At 46.5% G+C, this 21,334-nt stretch overlaps 1 protein-coding gene across 2 annotated transcripts in view; it reads right to left on the minus strand.

The window, feature by feature from the left end:
• Mtor (mechanistic target of rapamycin kinase) overlaps nt 1–21,334 on the minus strand; it is a 119,411-nt gene that overhangs the window by 13,140 nt on the left and 84,937 nt on the right. Inside the window, exons 32-48 of one of the 2 annotated variants that reach the window (XM_026397961.2) lie at nt 19,577–19,692; nt 18,486–18,563; nt 18,171–18,278; nt 14,743–14,868; nt 14,535–14,666; nt 10,968–11,083; nt 10,030–10,147; nt 7,669–7,917; nt 6,892–6,992; nt 6,134–6,230; nt 5,608–5,706; nt 4,825–4,947; nt 4,501–4,683; nt 3,479–3,613; nt 2,880–3,054; nt 1,368–1,503; nt 256–403 (exon numbers count right to left, since the gene is read on the minus strand). In XM_026397961.2, the coding sequence (XP_026253746.1) occupies nt 256–403; nt 1,368–1,503; nt 2,880–3,054; nt 3,479–3,613; nt 4,501–4,683; nt 4,825–4,947; nt 5,608–5,706; nt 6,134–6,230; nt 6,892–6,992; nt 7,669–7,917; nt 10,030–10,147; nt 10,968–11,083; nt 14,535–14,666; nt 14,743–14,868; nt 18,171–18,278; nt 18,486–18,563; nt 19,577–19,692 (2,240 nt within the window). The remainder of the gene's footprint in view (nt 1–255; nt 404–1,367; nt 1,504–2,879; nt 3,055–3,478; nt 3,614–4,500; nt 4,684–4,824; nt 4,948–5,607; nt 5,707–6,133; nt 6,231–6,891; nt 6,993–7,668; nt 7,918–10,029; nt 10,148–10,967; nt 11,084–14,534; nt 14,667–14,742; nt 14,869–18,170; nt 18,279–18,485; nt 18,564–19,576; nt 19,693–21,334) is intronic. The other variant, XM_026397962.2, reaches the window with a different exon arrangement.

The following is a 21,334-nucleotide window of genomic DNA, read 5'->3' on the forward strand; positions in this document are numbered from 1 at the left end:
TTATATTTTGCATTGCTGGAACCATATGCCAGGCAAGCACTCTACCATGAGTTTCATCCGCAATCCCACTTTGATTTCATAGAGAATGTTTTCTGCTTTAGGATTCACCTCATTAAACCTTCAATAGCAAATTCCCCCAAATAGACTTCACTGATGGACACACAAAGAACTAGAAAAGCAGCCCTGTGTGGATCCCTGATGTGTGAGTCCTGCCTCCAGGACCCTGAGGACACTGGGCAGCAAGCCTCCTCATACCCGCAACATGATGCGATGCTCAATGTTGAGGAGGATCTTCTTCTTCTCCCTGTAGTCCCGGATGAGGGCATGTAGCGTGTCACAGTGGGGGACCCAGCCAATGAGGCCTGAGTTGGTGGACAGAGGGATGACGGCATATCTCTGGATGCTGGTGCCACAAAAAAACAGGGTCATTTTGTACAAGAAGAGCATATTTATGATCCACTCAGAGCACACACAGATTTGGTATAGGGTGTACCTGGTACCCAGGTGCTTAACCACTAAGCCATATCCCTGGTCTTAAAAATTTTTTATTAGGATCTCACTAAGTTGCTTAGGGTCTCACTAAATGCTGAGGCTTACTTTGAACTTATCATCCTCCTGCCTCAGCCTCCCAAGCCACAGGGATTACAGGTGTGTGCCACTGCTCTCCACTGCTGACTGTCTTTAATGAGCCCTGCACGTGGTTTTTGTGAGAGGGGGAGTGAGCAATACTTGGTGAAGAATACAACATCGGGGCTGGGGATGTGGCTCAGGCGGTAGCGCTCGCCTGGCATGCGTGCGGCTCGGGTTCGATCCTCAGCACCACATACCAACAAAGATGTTGTGTCCGCCGAGAATTAGAAAATAAATATTAAAAAAAAAAAAATTCTCTCTCTCTCTTTAAAAAAAAAATTTCTATTTAAAAAAAAAAAAAAAAAGAATACAGCATCACAGAAATAGGGTGCTCATAACATGAAAGCCACTCTGGCCTTCTCATCCTGCCCAACAGACCGGTGGCTCTGGAAGCATCATGTGACTATTATCTGAGATCAGGAGAAGGAAAAGCAACAGGGCCAAGGATAGGAAGGCTCTGGCTGAGCTTACGCCCCACAAGGAGTAACATACTGTATAATCTTGATTAACAGTCTGTATAATCTTCATCTCATCTCAAATCACTCCCTTCTGAATTCTTTCGAGCTTGTTAAAGGCATATACCATGTGGAGACCCTTTCTTGTGTTTGGCAGCTAGGTTACTGATAACCTCCTGCCAGGTTATAACTTATTTGATAAAGGAGCATGGTTCTACGCACAGTCGTAGGAGGGCAAGAAGACTTCTCAAAATTTTGCCATTTCCACAGCACTCTGAATACCTGAGGTTTTTCCGAAGAGATGTCGGGTCATTGGCCAAGAGGGTGTTAACCAGGCCGAAGAGCTGCATCACCCGCTCGTCCTGCCGCAGGTCTTCGTGGCCCTTCAGGAGGAACACAAACTCATGGCCATTGCTGCCTGTAGGGATGGTGGCAACTGTTAGTGCAGAACACAGGTTCTCACGCCCGTAGCTGAGACCAGCAGAGTATCCCAAAGATCCCATAGACTACACACACTCTCCCTAATCACAATCCCCTCAAATGGAAAGAACACTCTACAACTGAGGAAACAGCTCTGCTTTTGATGTCTACCAATGACCAAAGTTGTTTAAATTAAAAAAAAGACTGTTACCAAGGATCAGGAACCGTCATGCAGAGATTATACATTTTCCCTCTCCCTGACCCACTCTGATCTGAGAAGCCCAACTCCTATGGCCCACACCCCTTGGAGTTCCAGCTGGTGTGGCCAATGAGGCACTGGCAGGAAAGGACAGGAAGAGGTGGAGATCAGGGTATTTGCCCCCACACCCTGCCTTGGTCACAGTTCTAGAAGCAGCCATGTCCCTCCACCTGAGCTACAGCTTCTGCTAGCTGGTCTCTCTTCCAAGGCAATAGTTCTTGTTGGGCTCCTTGCCCTTTCAGGTCTGGAGGGGTGGTGGGAAGGATAAGGAACAGCTTATTTGCTCACTTCTCTCAGAAGCAGTTTCTTCACTAAACTTTTTAAATCCAATACGCTGAGAACATGACTGACCATGTTTTCTTTTGTTGTTGTTGTTGTTGTTTGTTTTTTAAAATATTTTCTTTCAGTTATAGATGGATACAAAACTTTTATTTATTTTTACGTGGTGCTAAGGACTAAACATGCAAGGGAAGTGCTCTACCACTGAGCCACAACCCCAGCCCTGTGATGATGTTTTTTATTGGAAGATACCAGCTCCTGGAGTGACCACTACCTGTGCACCATGATTGATCAGTGTTGGTGAAAACCATTACACTTGAGAAATGAGCATCATTAAAAGGGAGAGACCTCAAGATGCCACCTCAATACACAAGTCTCCCTCAACCATTCCAGGTAGGTATCACTACCCCTAAGCCAAATTCTAGACGCCATGTGTTGAATGTACCTCCCATGAGGATTCATTGCTATTCTAGTTTGTTTGCTTTACACGATTATTTCCCACAAAGGGAGAACATTCAAGAACCCAGATGCTCTTTCTTCAGTGGCGTGGAACCTCAAGTCTGCATCAGCTGCCTCTGCTGGCTCATTTCAACACCTGCCCACCACCACCAGGGCTCCACACATGAGATCTGGCTTCACTTCAATAGGTACAGCTCTGAGTACACTCGGAGCCATGAAGAGGTCCTAGAAGGGGGGGGGCCACTGTCCTCCATTCTTGTCCCAAGAGGTGGGGAGAGTTGTAGCACATGAAAGATTAGCAGCTGGAATGGCAGGCCATAATTTCAGAATAGGGGGCAGGGACTCATTCAGGGAGGCAGAAGTGCAGTGATCCTTACCCATGAGAGTCAGCTTCCGGGGCCTCTGCTTGGATGTGATAACTTGCAAAGATGGGGCTATGGACTGAATGCGAATGATTGGCTGGTTGGGGTCATATGTTCCTGGCACAGCCAATTCAAGGTCTCGGCACATCAGAAGTTTTGGGGAAACATACTGCAGCTCTAAGGATGTAAGCTGTGAATAATTACCAAAAAAATTTAGTTAGAAAATTAAACTCCAGGGAGGAATTTAGATATAATTTAGGTCTTTTTCAACAGACTGCCAGAAGCAATTAGTTTTCTACAGGTACAAGTGAAAGCAGGCTGGGCGCGGTGGCCCATGCCTGTAGTCCTAGAGGCTCGGGAGGCTGAGACAGGAGGATTGCAAGTTCAAAGCCAGCCTCAGCAATGGGCGAGGTGCTAAGCAACTCAGTGACACTCTGTCTCCAAATAAAATACAAAATAGTGCTGGGGATGTGGCTCAGCCTGAGTTCAAAACAAAATCCTGGTACCAAAACAAAAAACAAAAAACAAACAAAAAATCGTGAAACCAGATGCTTAGGATGAGTATCAGGAAGTTCACAGATAATAAGACAGAAAGCACCACCTGAGGAACCTACCTGGGGTAGCTGCTTTGAGATCCGTCTGAACACGTGGTAGTAGAGGTCCCAGGCTTGGGTGAGGTCCTTGACGTTCCCTGACTTCATGTACTTCCTGCACCATTCTTGGGCCTCCATTAAATCTCGGCCATATGCCTGAGAAGGAAAGCAGGGCAGATGTGCAAGTGGTCAAAGTGGCCACCAAAACAGGACCTAAATTAAATGTCTGAGCAGACCACAGAACTCCCCGGGAACAGACTGTGGCCAGAAAGTGCTAGCAGGTGAGCACAAGCAGCTGAGCAGTTCCCTAGTCCTGGAGCTTCCCGATCATAAGCAAGACTTGTTAGGTTAAGGGAACGTCAGAGGACAGGTAGGGTGGCCTCTCTTTTGATTTTCCAATTAAAATTTCAGGAGGAGGGTTGGGGCTATGGCTCAGAGGTAGAGCGCTTGCCTAGCACATGCGAGGCCCTGGGTTTGATCCTCAGTACCACATTAAATAAATAAATAAATAAACAAAACAAAGGTATTAAAAAATTTTAAAAACAAAATTTCAGGAGGAGCTAGAAGTGTTCTAAGTGATACAGCTTGTGTAGCATGCATGAGGGGCCTTGGCTTGATTCCCAGCACTGCACCATTAAACAAAAGGAAAGTAAAAAAGAAAGAAAAAAATTCAGCACTGTGCTACACTAGTGCCATGTGCATGGTGGCATATGCCTGTAATCCCAGCAACTTGGGCAGCTAAGGCAGGATTATCACAAATTTGAGGCCAGCCTTGGCAATTTGGGAGGCTCTAAGCAATTCAGTGAGACCTTGTCTCTAAATAAAAAATAAAAAGTGCTGGGGATGTGGCTCAGTGGTTAAGTGCTCCTGTGTTAAATCACCAGTACAAAAAAGAAACAAAATTAGGCAGGTTCTTGAAACTTAGAGACAATTAACTTCTGGTGTTTTTTTTATCCCGGTGACCTCTGCTGGAGTTCTTGTGTTAAGGCAGAAGAAAGGATAGAGGGAAAGGAATCATGTCCTTGGTGCTTTCCATCCCATACCTGATTAAAGGACGTTTCCTTCAGAGTTTGGGGGCCCCGTTCCATCATAGCGTGCAGAGGTTCCAGCACCTCAAACATGCCCTTCACATTCCTCTCCCCGAAGTACAAACGAGATGCCTCTTCCAGGCCTTCGTGCCACATCTCATGCCAGAGGATGGCTACCCGGATCAGCTCCTCGCTCACCTGGATCAAAGCGGGGAAAGAAAAGCACCAGGGATGAACACTCTCAGGAAGTCTGACTTGGAGAATTGGAGGGACGCATCTGGTGGGACAGGGAGTGTGCGGTCCCATGGTGAGGAAGACCCTGGCTGGCTCTGGACTCACCATCATGGCCTGCTGGACCAGGGTGTTGCTGTGCTCACACATGTTCTTCAGAATCTTGTTGGCTGCGTTGTGACGGGCTGTTGTAGTTGACTTGGAAGCCACAGTCAGAGGGTAGATGAGAGCCTGAAGCAAACAGGAACATTTGTTTTTTTTTTTAAGAATATTTTTAATATTTATTTTTTAGTTTTTGGCGGACACAACATCTTTGTTTATATGTGGTGCTGAGGATCGAACCCGGGCCGCACGCATGCCAGGCGAGCACGCTACCGCTTGAGCCACATCTCCAGCCCCAAAACAGGAACATTTGTAAGAGACACATGTAAGGAGCCTGAGGGGTTTTCCCTGTACGGGGGACTGACACAGTGGCACTCTATCACTGACTTACAATCCCAGCCTTTTTTTTTTAACTTTTAAAATTTTGAGGCAGGGCCTCTTTAAATTGCCCAGGCTGTCCTTGAACTTGTGATCCTCCTGCCTCAGTGAATAGATGGGATTACAGGTTTGTGCCACTGTACCCAGACCAATGCAGGTTTTAAGGAGAATGGCAAAAGACATGGTGAAGATGACATTAGCACCATGAGTCTACCACAAAGGAGAGCTCCATCTGGAGGAGACTTTCTTTTCAGGATGGTTGCTGGGTCCTTGGGACTACTAGCTGAGTAGACCTTCCTAGGGCTGGGTGGAGCACCTAGCTCCCAGTTCCTGTACTTGTGTTTCTCAAAGGCTGGCCATCAAATCAAAGGTCAGTGATTAGATGAGAAACTGCTCAGGTTCTCCACATACCTGGGGGTGGTACCGACCAATGTCTGTGAGAAGCTGGTGAATGAGGCGTCCCACCAAGGGTCTGGGCGTATCAATTCTTGCAATGAGCTGAGGAATAACCTGGTATTCAAAAAGTCACAGTATATGGCATGTGAGGCAGGGAAACAACTCTAGTTATTCTTCTAAATGAAGATTGATCCTTACAACTTGTTTGGTTGATACTTTAAGCTCTGAAATGGTTCATTATTTTCAGTTCTCTAAAAGAAACTAAAGAGTATATGTAGTCCAGATTTTGGGTCTAAGTTCTGTATTCTTTTTTTATTTTTATAGTTGTAGATGAACATCTTGCCTTTATTTTGTTTGTTTATTTTTATTTGGTGCTGAGGATAAAACCCAGTGCCTCACACATGTTAGGCAAGCGCTCTGCCACTGCACCCCAGCCCCAGCCCTGCATTCTTAATATTGTAAACACATGCTGCCTTGCCCCTCTGACCACTGCATGGTTCCAAGAGAAGAACACAGGAGACAGAATTTGGGCCACCCTCACCTGTAACCAAGTATCAATCTGGATTGCTTTCACCCCTTCCACCAAGGCTTCATTGACATCTGGCCAGTGACCATAATCAAACCACAAAGTGAGAACTCTGGAAAAGACAAATGAAAAGTATATAAAATTTAGTTTTCCGGGTTTTTTTTTTTTTTTTTTTTTTTTTTCTGTTTTTCATCTCTAAGGCTCTGGAGAAGAGAACCTATGGCTGTGATGAGTGGCGGGGTTCTGGACTGATGTGCAAGGATCATTCTGAGCTCACGAGCATTCCCAGATCATGGCACAAGCTCAGACACAGAGAGATGAGCCAGCGTGACCTAAGAGAACCACAGACTGGGACAAATGAAAACGGCAACAGGAAAGCCTGGCACTCAGCTGGTCAGAGACTCACAAATGAGGAGGCCATGGCTGTGCCTGTCATGACTAGCCTCTGGACTGACAATCGGTTTGGGCCAACTGTTCAGACTTGTCAAAGTTGCAGGAGGATTTTTAAAATGTTGTGATGAACAAAAGCCTTGGTCCCTACGTAGTAAACCACATAGACAGCCCTCACTCCACTTCTAGGTTTTTGCAGGTTCCATCCTCCTAAGTGGAACTCGGCCAGCGATCATTCCTCAACCCACAGGTGGAGAAAGGCCCAGAGCCGAGCTTGGGTGTACTGACTGGAGTGGGGAGGGCTTAGATGACCTGGATGTGTGACATGGGTGTCCCGTCATTAGCAGGATCTTCCAGAGTTTCACCCTCTCCTTCCCTGATACCTGAGTGTATCCTGGAGGTTGTTGCCTCGTGACAAGGAGATAGAACGGAAGAAGCCCTGGACGGCCGGTACAGTGTACATCAAGAGGGTTTTGGATAAATCCTGTTGGAATACACATGTGTTAGTGACACTTTTATCTCAGCTTTCTTTTTCCTGTGGTGCTGGAGATTGAACCAAGGCCTTGCACACACTAGGCAAGTGTTCTACCATTGAGCTGAATCCCTGGCCCTTTGCCTCAGCTTTCTCATCTGGATAGTGGGAATAGGTGCATACTAAAAGCACCTCCTTCAAAGGGCAGTTGAGTGTTCAGCCAGTTGTGCATGGAAAGCCTTTTTTGGTGCCTGGAACATGGCAACTGTGTCAGAACTGTCACTGTCTTGGAGTATGGTGGTTTCCTGAACAGAGTGGCAGAGGGTGGGGCTGCAGCTTTGAGTGCTGTTCTCTGGACCTGATGGCTACCTTGGTGCATTTCAGATTGACAGCCCAAGGAGAGGTGGAAGGGAAGACAACAGGCAAAGATGATCCCCCAGGCCCTGTCCTCAGAGTGGACTTGCAGGTGGACGCTGCCCCCAAACAGGCACAGCACAGTTAAGAGAAGGAGCTCATTCTCCAGCACAGGCCATGACAGCCCCCCAGAGCAGGGTGTGGTCTCCTGCACTGCTGTGAAGGCAGGGCATCCAGCTCCACCTCGCACTTCAGAGAAGCCTCAGGCTCCACTGAGCTTGGACTGCTCAGAGGGCTGCGCCTGGCTGGTCCTCAGGAGGAGAGGGGAGCCCACCTCAGTGACTTTCTTCTGCAGAGGGGATGGAGTGGGGCTGTTCTCAGAGCTCTCGGCTTCGCTCTCACTGTTGCTGCCCTCTGTGCTGGCGGCGGCAGCAGCAGTGGCAGCAGTGGTGGCCGCTGTGGTGGTATTGGTGATGTTGGCCCCGCTGGCATGACGCAATTTCTTCTTCTCGTCGCGGGCTTGGTTCTGGTGCTTGTAGTGCAGCACAGCTTCGAAGTTCATCACTGCCCATGCGTGCCAGGCCTGGGTAGGGCGAGAGCCAGGGGTAGATGCTGGGCTGTGAGCAACAGCTTTAGTTTTCCAGCTTTTTTTCTATTTTTCATCTCTAAGGCTCTGGAGAAGAGAACCTATGGCTGTGATGAGTGGCGGGGTTCTGGACTGATGTGCAAGGATCATTCTGAGCTCATGGGCATTCCCAGATCATGGCACAAGCTCAGACACGGAGAGATGAGCCAGCGTGACCTAAGAGAACCACAGACTGGGACAAATGAGAAGGGCAACAGGAAAGCCTGGCACTCAGCTGGTCAGAGACTCACAAATGAGGAGGCCAAAAGTGATGGATGTATGGAAGTTTTCATTTAAACCTTCCAGGTAAAGAAGAAGACTTCCTCGCAAGGGGAAGAACGGGACAGAGGCGCACAGAGGGCAAGCAGTGTCCACAGGAAACAAGCAAAGGACACGCCTGCAGTTTAGGGCACCTGCAGGAGCAAAATGCAGGAAGGCTGGTCAAGTGCCAGGGCAGAGGAACAGTCACACTAGGTCCAGGGGCCCACTTCATCTATGGGAAAATGAAGCTTTACGGGTTTTTAAAGTAGACAATATGGATTATTTAAGAGAGCAGATGTTGAGAGGCAGCTGTCACATTTAGGGAGTAGTGTGAGTCCTAATAAGTCACATGACAGGGGGCAAGGGAAGGCACACACTGAGAGGTATAAGGAGGACCACTTCTGCATGGTACAGAGAGGCTGAGGCAAAGTTTTGACTCAGGGCATTGTAACTCTGCAGTGACGATAGCATATTAAGATAATCCACTAAGAGTTGGACTTTCTGGATAATCAGGAAATTCCCTGTCTACTGCTGAAGATGATAACATAACTGTGCCCATTTTCCCAATTAAGCAGAGTAGTCTTTACTTGACAAGTTAGAATGCTACAGTGACTCAAGTTCAGTTCCCTAGACCTTCATTTATTCAACACATGCCTCTTACATATGGAGGTGCCAGGCACTGACCTGGGGTCAAGGTGAACAAGACCAAAATGCTGGCATGCACACCATACTATGAGGATTTTTGATGGTACAAGACCTAGAACCAAAGGGATCCATACTAGAAAATGCTTTTAAAAACTAAAACCAATTTGCCTGGAAGCAGGTTTTTCCTTGTGATCTGTATTTTTCTAAAGGGTGAATGATAGGTAACTAGTCAGCAAGACCCCTACTAAACCTCACTGGACTCACTTCTTTGGCTTTTGACATGCAGCTGTCCTTGAGAGACAAGTAATTCTCCTATTACAGAAGGGGCATTTTTGGATCAAAGAAGCATGCTTAGACAAGGAGAGCTTTTTATTGTGAACTCTTCTGTGGCTTTCAGATGCAAGTTTTGACCCCAGAGGGATTAATTCACAAAGTATTAGTAAGTTAAGGAGATTCTGGAAAGAAATTGATGATATATGCTATGTTATGAAGGAGGCCCTTTGGAAAAGATATTTAAAAATATAAGAATGTGAGCTCTTGCCAAGGATGTACTTCCAAGACTCCCCTGTACCAGCCAGTCACATCTTTTGTACATTTCTGTTTGTCCTTTTGAAAAGTTTCCTGTAATATAACAGGATGTTACCCAGATCTTTCCAATAAAAACAAAGAAAGTTAATTTCTTAGCTGAGGAGTAGCCGAGGATGGAGATCAGAAAGGAGCTGGGAAGGAACAGATTACCCAGGGGGAAGATAAAGTTCCTGAGATTAACTGTGTGTCCAGATGCTCCTAGGAAAACAAGCAGCTAAGAAGTTAAAAGACAGCAGCAGCCCAGTGCCACATATAGGACACAGCGTGATGCCTACTTCTCAAGTGAGGAATCAATGAAATGTGTAAGGAAAATGCAGGCTCCTCGGGCCTCTTTTTTTTTTTTTCTTTTTTGATTTTTTAGTTGTACACGTATGCAGTATCTTTATTTTGTTTATTTATTTTTATGTGGTGCTGAGGATTGAGCCCCGGGCCTCACGTGTGGGAGGCAAGTGCTTTACCACTGAGCTACAACCCCAGCCACTTCCTTGGGCCTCTTGACAGACAGGCTCCAGTCACTTGGCTCCCAGGGGCCAGGCTGAGGGGTCCTGCCAGGTGGCTGTGCCCTGCCCCCCTCACCTTGTACCAGCTGCGGTCATGCTCAGTGGCGGCACTGTAGTACTGCAGCACTTTGGGGATGGTGCTCTCATTGATGCCCTGGAGGTTCAGCTGCCACTCCCCGAGTTTCAGGAAACACCTGAAAAGAGAAGCAAGCCCCCATGTTGCTCCTTCTCCCTAAGAGCCCTCCTGAGGGGGACAACAAACTGCCAGGGGTGCCTTAACACCTTTCTGGTATCTATTCTCCCTGTCAAGAGGCAACCTAAAGGAACCAGCAGAATGTCCAACCATGTGGAAGGAAGGAGACAGGGTCTGGGAACAGGTTTTCAGGTACCATCTTTTCTTCTGATCTCTGTGTTGCAATGACAGCATAACCCAGGAACCTGGTAAAGGTATATCTGCAAGGACCTATCTAGCCCAAATCCAATTTTCATGGGGAACAGCTGTTGAGTTATTTTTCCTATTGATTGCCTATGGCTTCTCCCTTACTCTTCCCCCTCCCTCCCTTTGTTAAGGTGATGACGGCACCAGCTGGCGTTTGCACCTGCTGATGTGCTCCAGGCACTGCTCTCAGTGTTTGACGTGCTGTGGCCTTTCCATAAAGCCACACACCTTACACCACCCTAGGAAACAGGTACTCTTCCTATCTTCCAGAGAGGTTAAACAGTTTATCTAAAGTCAAATTTATCCACACTTCAAATTAGCAGTGTACCTGGCACCTGAAAACAAAAAGTCTAACCCTAAAGCCAGACACCAGGAGAGGATAGCACTTGGGCTGAGTGCCCTTGAGCTGCTGAACCCTGGGAAAATGAGTGGGGACTATGGAGCACCGCAATTTGATGGCTGCCTGGGATCCCTACTGCAAAAGGTGAGAGGTATGGGCAATAGGCTCCCCAAGGAGCCTGAATGTGTCCTCACTACAGAAGCTGCTGGCATGGCAGGGGCAAGATGGTCCTCACCGGGCCATGAGCTTGTGTAGCTCCTGCTTATGCTGCTGGTCCTCAGTGGCAATGGCATGCTGGGCCTGCTGCTGCATGGTCTGGACAAAGTGCTGCATGTGCTGGAAGGCATCGATCTGTGGCAGGACAAAGGCACAGAGAGCCACTTGGCATGTGGCAGAAGCTTGCAGGCACACAAGTCAATCCACACCAAACAGAATACCCTAGAACACAAGATGCTGTTGGGAGAGGGCCAGGCTTTTCCAGAACATTCATGATTCATTCAGCTTAAGTCTTAGCTCTCCTCTGCCAACTGTAATTACCAGTTTAACAAGTCCTGGAAGAGCCACAGGTCTGGCTATCCCAAATAATAACTCATGTGAAGTGATCTGAACAAGTGCTTACTTAACTATCAATATACTGCCCTGAGGGAATCAGACTCAGGGGAAACTGTCTCAGGCTAGTAAAACCTTGGTATTTGTTTACAAAGCTATGGTGCCCTGGCTGCTTCAGCAGAGCAAAAATTACAGATTTAAAAAAAACAGATGGAACCCCTGGAACCTGAATAAGAACAGAGAAGGAGTAAAGGCCCTCAAGTGCTTAGTGGAAGAAGATGACACTAGGTAAGCAGCCACCCAGGGACAGGGGGCTTGGGAACAGAATCTTCAGAGAATCCTCTTGCAGTCCCCTCTACTTTTCCCTCTACTGCTACCATGGGGTCTGACTCAGTGAGCAGTGGCATGTGAGTTACCAGGGACCAGACAGCTATACCAGGAAGAGCAGCACAGGCCTCAGATCCGGAAGTACTACACGAGCCCACTGTGCCCAGACCTGCCAGCATCTTGACAAATTCAGTCTATACCTTTTTTTAACAGACTTCTAGGATGGAGACAAAATGCATAAACGTTTAAAGCTCATATGGAGAATGGTAAAATCTAAATCCACTAACATAGGAGAAGAAACATTATGTGAGAGAACGTGAAAAAGGATATGTGTTCTTTGTTATACAAGGAGGGGAAAATCCACTTTTCCAAGAATAATAGGTCTCCTTATGGTAAATCGTATAAGAAGTTTTTTTGTTTTTGTTTATAGAACTCAGAATCAATTGGTTTCAAGATACAGGGTTTGACCCCAAGCTGGAATGACATGACCCTGTAACAAGCAGCTCATGCCTGAGGACAGGACAGATACAGGTTCCCACAGTGAATAAGACACCTGTCTTCCACAGCATCTGCCTTCACAGAGTTCCACTTCTCACCAACAGCTTAGAAAAAGAACTACATAGCATTCCCCCACCTGGGAAGTGATACCTGTCCTTTAGGTTTTCTTCTAGGAGTCCTACACTGGCCAGATTTACATCTGATTAAAAACAAAAACAAAATGAAAGTGGAAGCACCACTAAAAAGGACAGCCACTAAAAAGGGGACCATGAGTGCGGCTGTCAAGCAGGCAGGAGCAACCCCAGGAGCTCTGAAGCCAGGTGCTTTTTAGAGCCCAAACACTATGTGTTACTGACAATCCAGACAGGGCGTAAGCTCTTTTTGGAGCTCAACAAGGAGCTGAACAAAAAATAAATGGCCAGAACTGGGGAATCTGGGTTTGGGTGTGAAGCCTAAGATAAAAATTTTATCCAGCAGGGGAGAATCTGCCACCTTTTTACTCCATAGCATGAGGCAACTTATTTTATACTTTTTGCAGTACTAGGAGTTGAACTCAGGGGTGCTCTAGCATTGACTTACATCCCAGCCCTTTTTATTTTACTTTGAGACAGGATTTTGCTAAGTTGTTTAGGTGTCCTTGAACTTGTGATCCTCCTGCCTCCATCTCCCAAGTTGCTAGGATTAAATTATGTGCCACCAACTTATTTTTAAGGAACTGAATATATTCTACCTAAAACTTCTTTTCTCCATCCCAAAGAAATGAAGAGGGGAAAATGATTCTTTCCATCTTATAAATGAAGGACAGTCACTTAGAAGAAAGAGCTTTCTCAGGCCCACAGGACTGAGGCTGGGCACAGTCCTCTGGTTCTTGAGAGCACTATGTCTGGGTGGTTTGTGGGTTGGAAGGACCTTAGCCATTGAGATTTCATGCATGGCCCTCCCATCTCTGGGTGGAATCACGCACCCAGCTGTCCCTGATGCCTTCCTGCAGGCAGGGTCTGCTTCCCCCCAGGACATTGCACTTGCTGCACCACCCTGTTTATAGTGCAGGAGGGCAAGGCACAATCACCAAACTTTCTCCAAGTAGCTCCTGGACCATGAAGAAGTGATGCTGCCAGATTTAGGCTTGAAGTCCCAGCACCTAGCTTTAAAAAGGTTTTTAAATTTTTAATTTCTCCAGAACTTGGTCTCTTAAGAAAAGGCCATATTCTGTAGAGAAGTTGGGTGTGAGCATATATTGAGAGAAGCCACTCCTGAATTGAGTCACCACCCAAAAGTCTTCTTCTGCCACTTTCGGCAAGACAGTCAAAGACTTGGAGGCTGTACACAGAAGGAAACCAGACCATTCAGATTCACCACCTTCTGTTTTTCTCCTTAACTTGGAGAGGTCAGGACTGAATCAGAAATGCTCTGGCCTGAAAGGCTCATGTAGCTTGAAAAATAAAACAACAATAACAAAATCCCAAATATGCACTTTAGAAGGAAACTCAGGTCATTAGTAATGAGGTAAATCCCAGTTAAAGACCAGGTTCTTAGAGAAGGCTATTGATACCACCTTAGGTGACACCATTCACAGAAGCCAAATCCTAGGCCCAGTCTGAGGACCCTTGGGCATGCCTTCTCCAGGCAACCCTGTTTTTTTTTTTTTTTAATATTTTTAAATATTTAAGTATTTTAAATATTTATTTTTTTTTTAGGTGTAGATGGATACAACACAATGCCTTTATTTTTATGTGGTACTGAGGATCGAACTTGGGTTTCACCCGTGCTAGGTGAGTGCTCTACCGCTGAGCCACAATCGCAGCCCCTCTAGACAACTCTGTTTTAACCACTCTTTCCACAGCCTCAGCTCTGCTGGGGACCACAGTGGGGAGGGGAGGCCAGCATAGGTACTCTCCTTTGGGGGAGTCAAAGCAGGTGGTTTTGCCCCGAGGGTATACATTTTGTTATTCACCAACATCACCCAGGGAGATTGTAAAAAAAAAAAACAAAAACAAAACAAATACCAATGCCAAATCTGTTTCCCAGCATGCCCTGCATGCTGCTGCTTTTGAATCCAAATTGATGATACAAAAGGTGACCAGAAGTCTGGAAACCAAACTGGTCTTACGAAAGACTTAGTCTATTTTCACAAATATGCTACCCTTGTTTTGAACAGCCTATCTTCTCTTCAGGGACAGAAACTGTGCTTTTTCTATGATTCAGGACTTTCTGGATACCAATAAATACAACTGGATCACACTCATTGGTTTGGTCAAGGCACGCAGATATCTCCTCGACCGTGACTCACAGGGTGAAGTCAGGAAGAGACTGCCTGCCATTGTGGATAGGTGGTTTTGACCCTGGCTCCTTTTTGGCCTTTAGGGAGGCAGCGAGATTAGATGAGTGTTCTGAAGGTGGACCCTGGTGGCTGGACGTGGGTACAGACCTTGCGAGCGCTCTTCCACATGTTCTTCATGTAGGCATAGGTCACCTGAGGGTGGACTGTGGGCAGAGGATGGTCGAGCTGCCGAGACGGATCGACTCCCAGGAGCAGCACTAAGGTTTTATGAGCAAGAGCCTTAAGAACAAGACAGGCCAGGTTATGAACAGAACCAAAGCAGGTGCAGCACCCGCCACATGGTGGGGGAACTCACCAGCCTGCCGCTCTTGCCACACAGGCTGGCGTACTTGAGCCAGGTTCTCATGTCCTCATGAGGACTGACCACGAGGGACCGCACCATAAGGATTTTCTGCCAGTCCTCCACGATACGCTGGCAGCCCTGGACACACAGAGGGGAGGGTTAGACACGTTCTGCTCTAGCTCACTCCCCACAAGCCACAGCAAAATCGACTCCCAAACAAAAAGGAGACTCATTAATATAATCTCAACTTTCTCAAGATAAGGGCACTGGGAGTTGAAATACTTCTTAAGAACTTCTCAACAATTTGAGAAGCAGTAGGGTGTGGGGTCTAGAGTTTGAATTCTGGCTCTGCCACTTGCTATGTGACTTTGGGCAAGTTACTAACCTCCCTGATTGATCTCTAGGGTGGAATAAAAATAGTATCAACCTCACAGGGATATGGTGAGGATTAAACAAATTAAATTATTTTCAATTTCTTTTGTGGATTGTGAAAAATACATTAATATTTTGCTTTAGTCTTTGAAGATGACTATCACTGACAAAGAAATTAAATTTGAAATGTATTGTTCAAAATTCAAAAGACTAAGTGTATAAGAAGTTTAAGTAAATTTTCAAATTATCCTGTTTGTAAATTGGTGATGTTTATAATTCTGAGGTTATGAAAGCCTAAGTCTGGGACATCCTGAACGTTGGCCTTCTTTATTTCAGTACATATAGAAGGAAAAGTGCCTCATTAATTTACACAGTTCTTTGTAATCAGAAAAAATAGAGTGAATTAATTATTATCAAATGGGCTAAGCTCATTTTATATCAAATTACTGTTAGGAGTGAAGGCAACTTTTCCTTTTTCACCCTTGCTAGTAAGAAGGAAGGGAAATGGGTTCCTAAGATATGTCAGGCAAATTCCACAAATCTATGGAGCTGCTCTCCCTCTCTCTCTTTTTTGGTACCAGAGATTGAATCCAGAAGTGCACTGCTGAGCCATATCCCCAAATCCCTTTTTTATGTTGCGGTTTTTTTTTTTTTTTTTTTTTTTTTGTGCCAGGGGCACTCGACCATCAAGCCACACCCCCAGCCCTATTTTGTATTTTATTTAGAGAGAAGGTCTCACTGAGTTGCTTAGTGCCTCATTTCTGCTGAAGCTGGCTTTGAACTTGTGATCCTCTAGCCATAGCCTCCCAAGCTGCTGGGATTACAGGCGTGCACCACTGTGCCAGGCTTTAAATTGCATTTTCAGTCAGGATCTTGCTAAGTTGCTTAGGGCCTCACTAAATTGCTGAGGCTGGCCTCAAACTTGCAGACCTCCTGCTTCAGCCTCTTGAGTTGCTGGGATTATAGGCGTGCAGCACACCCAGCCCATGGAGTTTTCTCTATAGTGATAAAACTGAAAGTCTAACAGTAATCTCCAGATTTCAGATTTGACAGGATGTTGTCTTGAGCCTGACCTGAGAACCTAAGGCAAGAGGACATGTGGTGCAGCTGAGGCTGACCTCTCAAGCTGCCCTGTGGCAGACACTGGTTGGGGATTTTAATTTAAATGTCTTGGCCACAAATGGCAGTCTTCCAGCCCAGGCAGCTCATGGAGTGTTTTGACAGCAAGCCATCCATGAGAGCCAATTTCCCCCACAGAGTCATGCTTTATTTTCAGCCTGGATAATACGCTTTCCATCCCATGAACACAATGATTTGGAAAGTTAGGGGAGCAGAAAAAAGTACACTGAGTGATTGTTTTGGTTACTTCTCACTAACGACTAGTTTGTCCCAGGTGCTGAAAAACTTTGGCTCCCTGGGAGCCAAAAGATCACCTTGTTGTCTCAAGTTTTGAAGGCTTAAGGTGATAATGCTGACCTGAACTCGTGAAGTCAGGCAGGAGCCTCTCCTTCCCAGGACTCATTCCATCCATCTCCCTTCCAACTCTGTAAGTCCCACTTGTTAGAATATCTGAAGATTCATCAGATCTCTGATTTAGAAATTCTTCACTCTACAATAGGCACTTAAGAAAACCAGGGTGTGTACAAGTGGGAAATGCTCGCTTTGTGGAATTCTTTCTGGTGCCCAGGAGACAATTTTCCATCAAAACATTTACTGGGCATTTCATAAATACTAATAAAACATGTAAAAGAACTGTCTGTGCCTATTTCAGAGCCGTAAATGACTTGATTCGTAAGATGTTCCTTTGCCCACTGCTCTTTCCTACCCAGTGGAATGTGCCCTGAGCTTCCTAGGCAGGAATGTGGCTTTGAGTCAAAAGGCTTGTCATAGCCTACTGAAAAGCTTGGAAGCACAAACCTTGACTGGTCTGGAGAGAGCATTTGGAACTAGGTGTGGATCTGGTCAAGAGGAAACCACCTATTGGGGGTGGGGGTGCTGAATATGAGAAGCAGGGGACTGACAGTTTCTAGAGCAGTAAAGGTACTTTGTGTTGTCATTCTTTCTCTCTCTCTCTCTCTCTCTCTCTCTGGTGCTGGGGAACAGAACCCAAGGCCTCATACAAGCCAGACAAGCACTCTACCACTGAGTTACCCTGCCAAGCCCACTCTCTCCCTTCCTACCTACTCAAGGAGGAGGAGGACTGCTATTTTTTCCAAGGGTACTTGAGACTGCAGACTTCCAGGTCTGGAGTCGACAGTTCCTCAGGCTACAATGACCAGAATGCTGCACTAAAACTCTAAGACAGTCCTTGGAAAAATTCTTCTACAAGGGGAAACTAGTAGAAAAGTCTGATCAAGAGGCTAGGTTGACTGTAACTTGGCAGGAGATAGTGAAGGAACACACTGGACAATCTGTTTAAACAGAGGGATGGGGCCTGGCATGAGGCTGCACACTTATAATCCCAGCTACATGGGAGGTTGAGGCAGGAAGAGCACAAGTTGGAGGATGACCTTAGTAGCTCAGAGAGACCCTGCCTCAAAACAAAATTTTTAAAAAGGGTTTAAGTGGGAGCTCAGTGGTCGAGTGTCCATGAGTTCTGTCCCCAATTAAATAAAACAAGGAAAAAAAAAAAAAGCTGCCAGATGCTGGGGGCCAGTACATGTGTTTAGATACTGATTCTCAGCTTTGGCTGCAGGGGGCCATCTGGGAGCTAAAGACACCCAGAAATGGTGACTTCATGGGCTTGGCATCAGGATTTTTAAAAGCTCTCCTAGTGATCACACTGTGCAGCAAAGGTTAAGAACCATTGATTTTGAGGTTCTGATTCCCAGCTGGTTGCTCAGAGTGTCACTTATTAAGGATGTTTTCTTTGATTCCTAGAGAAGTTGGAGGAGGCTGGAAAACTGGTCATTCTCCCACAGCTGACATTTAGGTGAAGAGCCTTGAGTGCTCTGCTCAGCATAGGAGGCAGGAAAACTCATGGAGTGAGCACAGGAGGTGTGGGGCACAAGGGCCCCCAAGAGCCCTCAGTGGGGCAGGAGGGTGAACTGGGGCATCTCCAGGCTCACCTGCAGTCTCTCCCACCAGATCTGGCGGATGATCTCTCGTCGCTCAGGGACAAGTTTGTACTGGATAACCTCCTCCAGCTCAGAGAGCATGTGGCAAGAAACCATGGCCTGATGAAAGCAAAGCACATTCCAACCTAATTACTGAAGGAGCAATCCAGAGTTGGGGTTAACGTAACAGCCCTGGCATCTGGGTTTCCGCCGACCAGGGCATACAAGCTTGTTCCCAGTAGCCTGTGACATCTTTACTAGTTCACTCTGAAAACAGAGCTTAGATAAGCTTCCAAAATGACAAAGCGTGGAGTGTCCACCACTCACCCCATAGGCCCGACTATAACTCTCTCCTGCCATGGCAGTTAGCTCAGCATCCAGCAGGTCCCGGGCCTTGTCAATGCACTAGGAAAAAAACAAAGAACACTGGCACTGGGCTCTCGACTTGGGCACTTATAATTCTTTTAGGACTTTCCAGCTAGCTGCAACTTCCTTAAATGTTAGTCATGAAGATAACAATTTACCAGAGAAGGGAAGTGACCTCTTCCTAGATCTGAATGGCTTAGAGGGTAGAAATGCATGGTGTCCCAAACCTTAAACTCTAAGGAAACATTCAAGTCTTGGGCAGTGAGGGCGATGGCAGATGTACTGTGAAGCAGAATCGCTGTGTTCTTGCATCGCATGAGGACGTCTGGGACCTGGCTTCTTTCATCTTCCCTTGCGGGGCATGCCTGTGAACCACTCAGCACACTGCCCAGCTCCAGCTGGTCACCTCTGGCTTCAAACTTCCCGTCCTCATTCCCTCCAGGGAATGCGGCCTCTTAGAAGACCTAAGTCTGGACTCCTGTCACACACATCAGCCTGGGGATGCCACAGGACTGCAGTTTGAAATTTCCTGTGCTGCCAATTAAAACCTCCTGTGGAGCTATTACCTTTTTGAATGTGTAGGGCTAAATGGCATCCCTGTCCCTGAAGTACTCAGATACCTGAGCATCTTGTATAAGAAAGTCTGGAGCCTCACAGGGCAGATATGATTGCTTCCCTGGAAGGCATTCAAGGAGCACCACCCTGCATGGCCAGAAGACTCTCGTGACGGCCTCTGCTACTATGGAGATTGCTGGCTCTCTGATTCTTCCTTTGGTGAAACACCTTCTCTCTACTATAAGGAGTGCTAAGTCTAGTTGATAAAAAGGTGCATCAATGATCCAAGAAGCTAACTCCCAAAGCCACGGCAGAACAGACAAAAGCCCCAGCTGATGTGCTGGCATCTTCTCAGTAAACTCTGTGCATTATGACCCAGAGACAAGCGTGCTCTCGAGCTAAAGTACATGAGTCTGTTTATACTGGTGCCTGTGCCCAAGAGTACTGTGGGATAGCCTTTGCTCTGCTGGAAGGTGTGAGGACGTGTAGATTTTCACCTGTTGTGCCAAGGAGAAGAGGTCCTGATGGAGTGCCAGCACAGCTCTATAAAACGCCCCATCATGGGTGTCCCGAGGTATCATGCAGGTGTACTCTTCCATGCTGTCCCACTGACCTAGTGCACACATAAGAAAGCATCAGGGTGGTTAGCAGGCTGGGCTAAAAGCGGTGTCTCAAATAAACCTTGCCATCCTACTTTCCTTTTGCTTGGGGTGCAAAAAAAACCAAATGAACTTGAGCCCGATGCACCCAAATCCTACAGAGGCCCTCTATATGCTGTGCAGGTTGATTTAACACAGCTACATCTGTCTTAAAACCGGATTCCACTACTGCCCCAGGGAACTCCTGAAAGACAGAGAAAGTGTGTGGGCTGCACCTCATTAACCTGAGAACTCTGGCAGGCTCTCTGGGCAAGATGAAATTGCTTCCTTCCCTACTAGTGATGCCCCTTGCAGGGCAATGCTACACTGGGAAATTATATTTTTCTCTAAGTAACTGAAAATGGCCATTATAAAGATAGGGGACAGGACTAGACAAATAGTTTGCCCATTTCACTCTGGCAGTATCTTTGCCTCAGGAGGGAGGAGGTAAATATTTTAAGAGGCTGTTCTAACAGAAAGGGTCATAGTGTAGTGGTCTGTGTCAAGTCAGACTGGGGAGATGGCAGCCTCCAAGCCCAGGCATTCACTTCCCCTGGGGGGTGGTGAGCTCTCATGAAGTCCAGGACTGCCAAGACCATCTGCAGAAAAGAGGGAGCCTCATTAGCTTCAGGCTGCAGGGCTACCCATTTTACAAGGCTTGTCCATTCTGGATGCCTCTGGGCAGATGCAAATAGCAAAGGATGACTCCTCAGGAAGCAATTTGTTTTTGAAAGATGTTCCAATCCAGCCAAGAGCCCATGACAGGAAAGAATATAAGCTCTGTGACTCAAGAAGGATAGAGTGGAGGTGGAGGATGTGTCACCTGCCTCTAGACTCCAAGCTTTCATCTGGCACATTCTATGGAAACTTTCCCTTCTCATCAAGAACATCTCTGGAACATGCACTGTCTCAGATGGGGCCTGGCATCAGGAAGCTACACAACTGTAGGAATTAAAAGGAGGTTTCTGGATTATAATACTTCAGGAGAAGGGATAAGGTGGGCAAGTGTCAGGTAGCAGGGAGAACAAAGAAAACAAAATAGTCAAAATATTTGTAATTGTTGCAGAAGGTAAAGGGCAAACATTATACCCTTCTCTCCATGTCTATATATATTGGGAAAGTTCTAGAATAAATGGCAAAAAACAAAAACAAACAAACAAACAAAAAAAAAAAAAACAAGAGATAAACAAACGCCTTCTCCCTTTATTCCTGTCTGGGGCAAAGACATCTTGGGTGGTGCTCTAACAGCCATACTGGACCATGAGGTAGCAGAGCATGCAATGCAGAAATACAGAAAAGGGCTGTTGATGACAGAGCTCAAATGCCAGTCTGGGAATGCCTACCTGTAGATTTCACTTCTAAGAGAGAAAAACAAACCAGTATTTTGTTGAAGACAAAACAAAATCCCACTGTGGTATAAGAAGAAATGTATTTGGCCTCTGTCCCTGTCTCTCAGCACAGAGCTTCATAAACCCTGGAATTTCCTGAGCAACAGGAGTCAATTGCAGAATGAGACCCAAAGGGCTGGTGAACACATCTGTGTGCTAGAGGGCAGCAGTGCATGCAGCTCCTTGGGAAGAGCAAAGACTTTCCCAGAGTCCTGTGAGGCACCTGGGG

The sequence above is a fragment of the Urocitellus parryii genome, chromosome 11 (genome assembly GCF_045843805.1).
Source record: "Urocitellus parryii isolate mUroPar1 chromosome 11, mUroPar1.hap1, whole genome shotgun sequence".
Classification (NCBI taxonomy): Eukaryota; Metazoa; Chordata; class Mammalia; order Rodentia; family Sciuridae; genus Urocitellus; species Urocitellus parryii.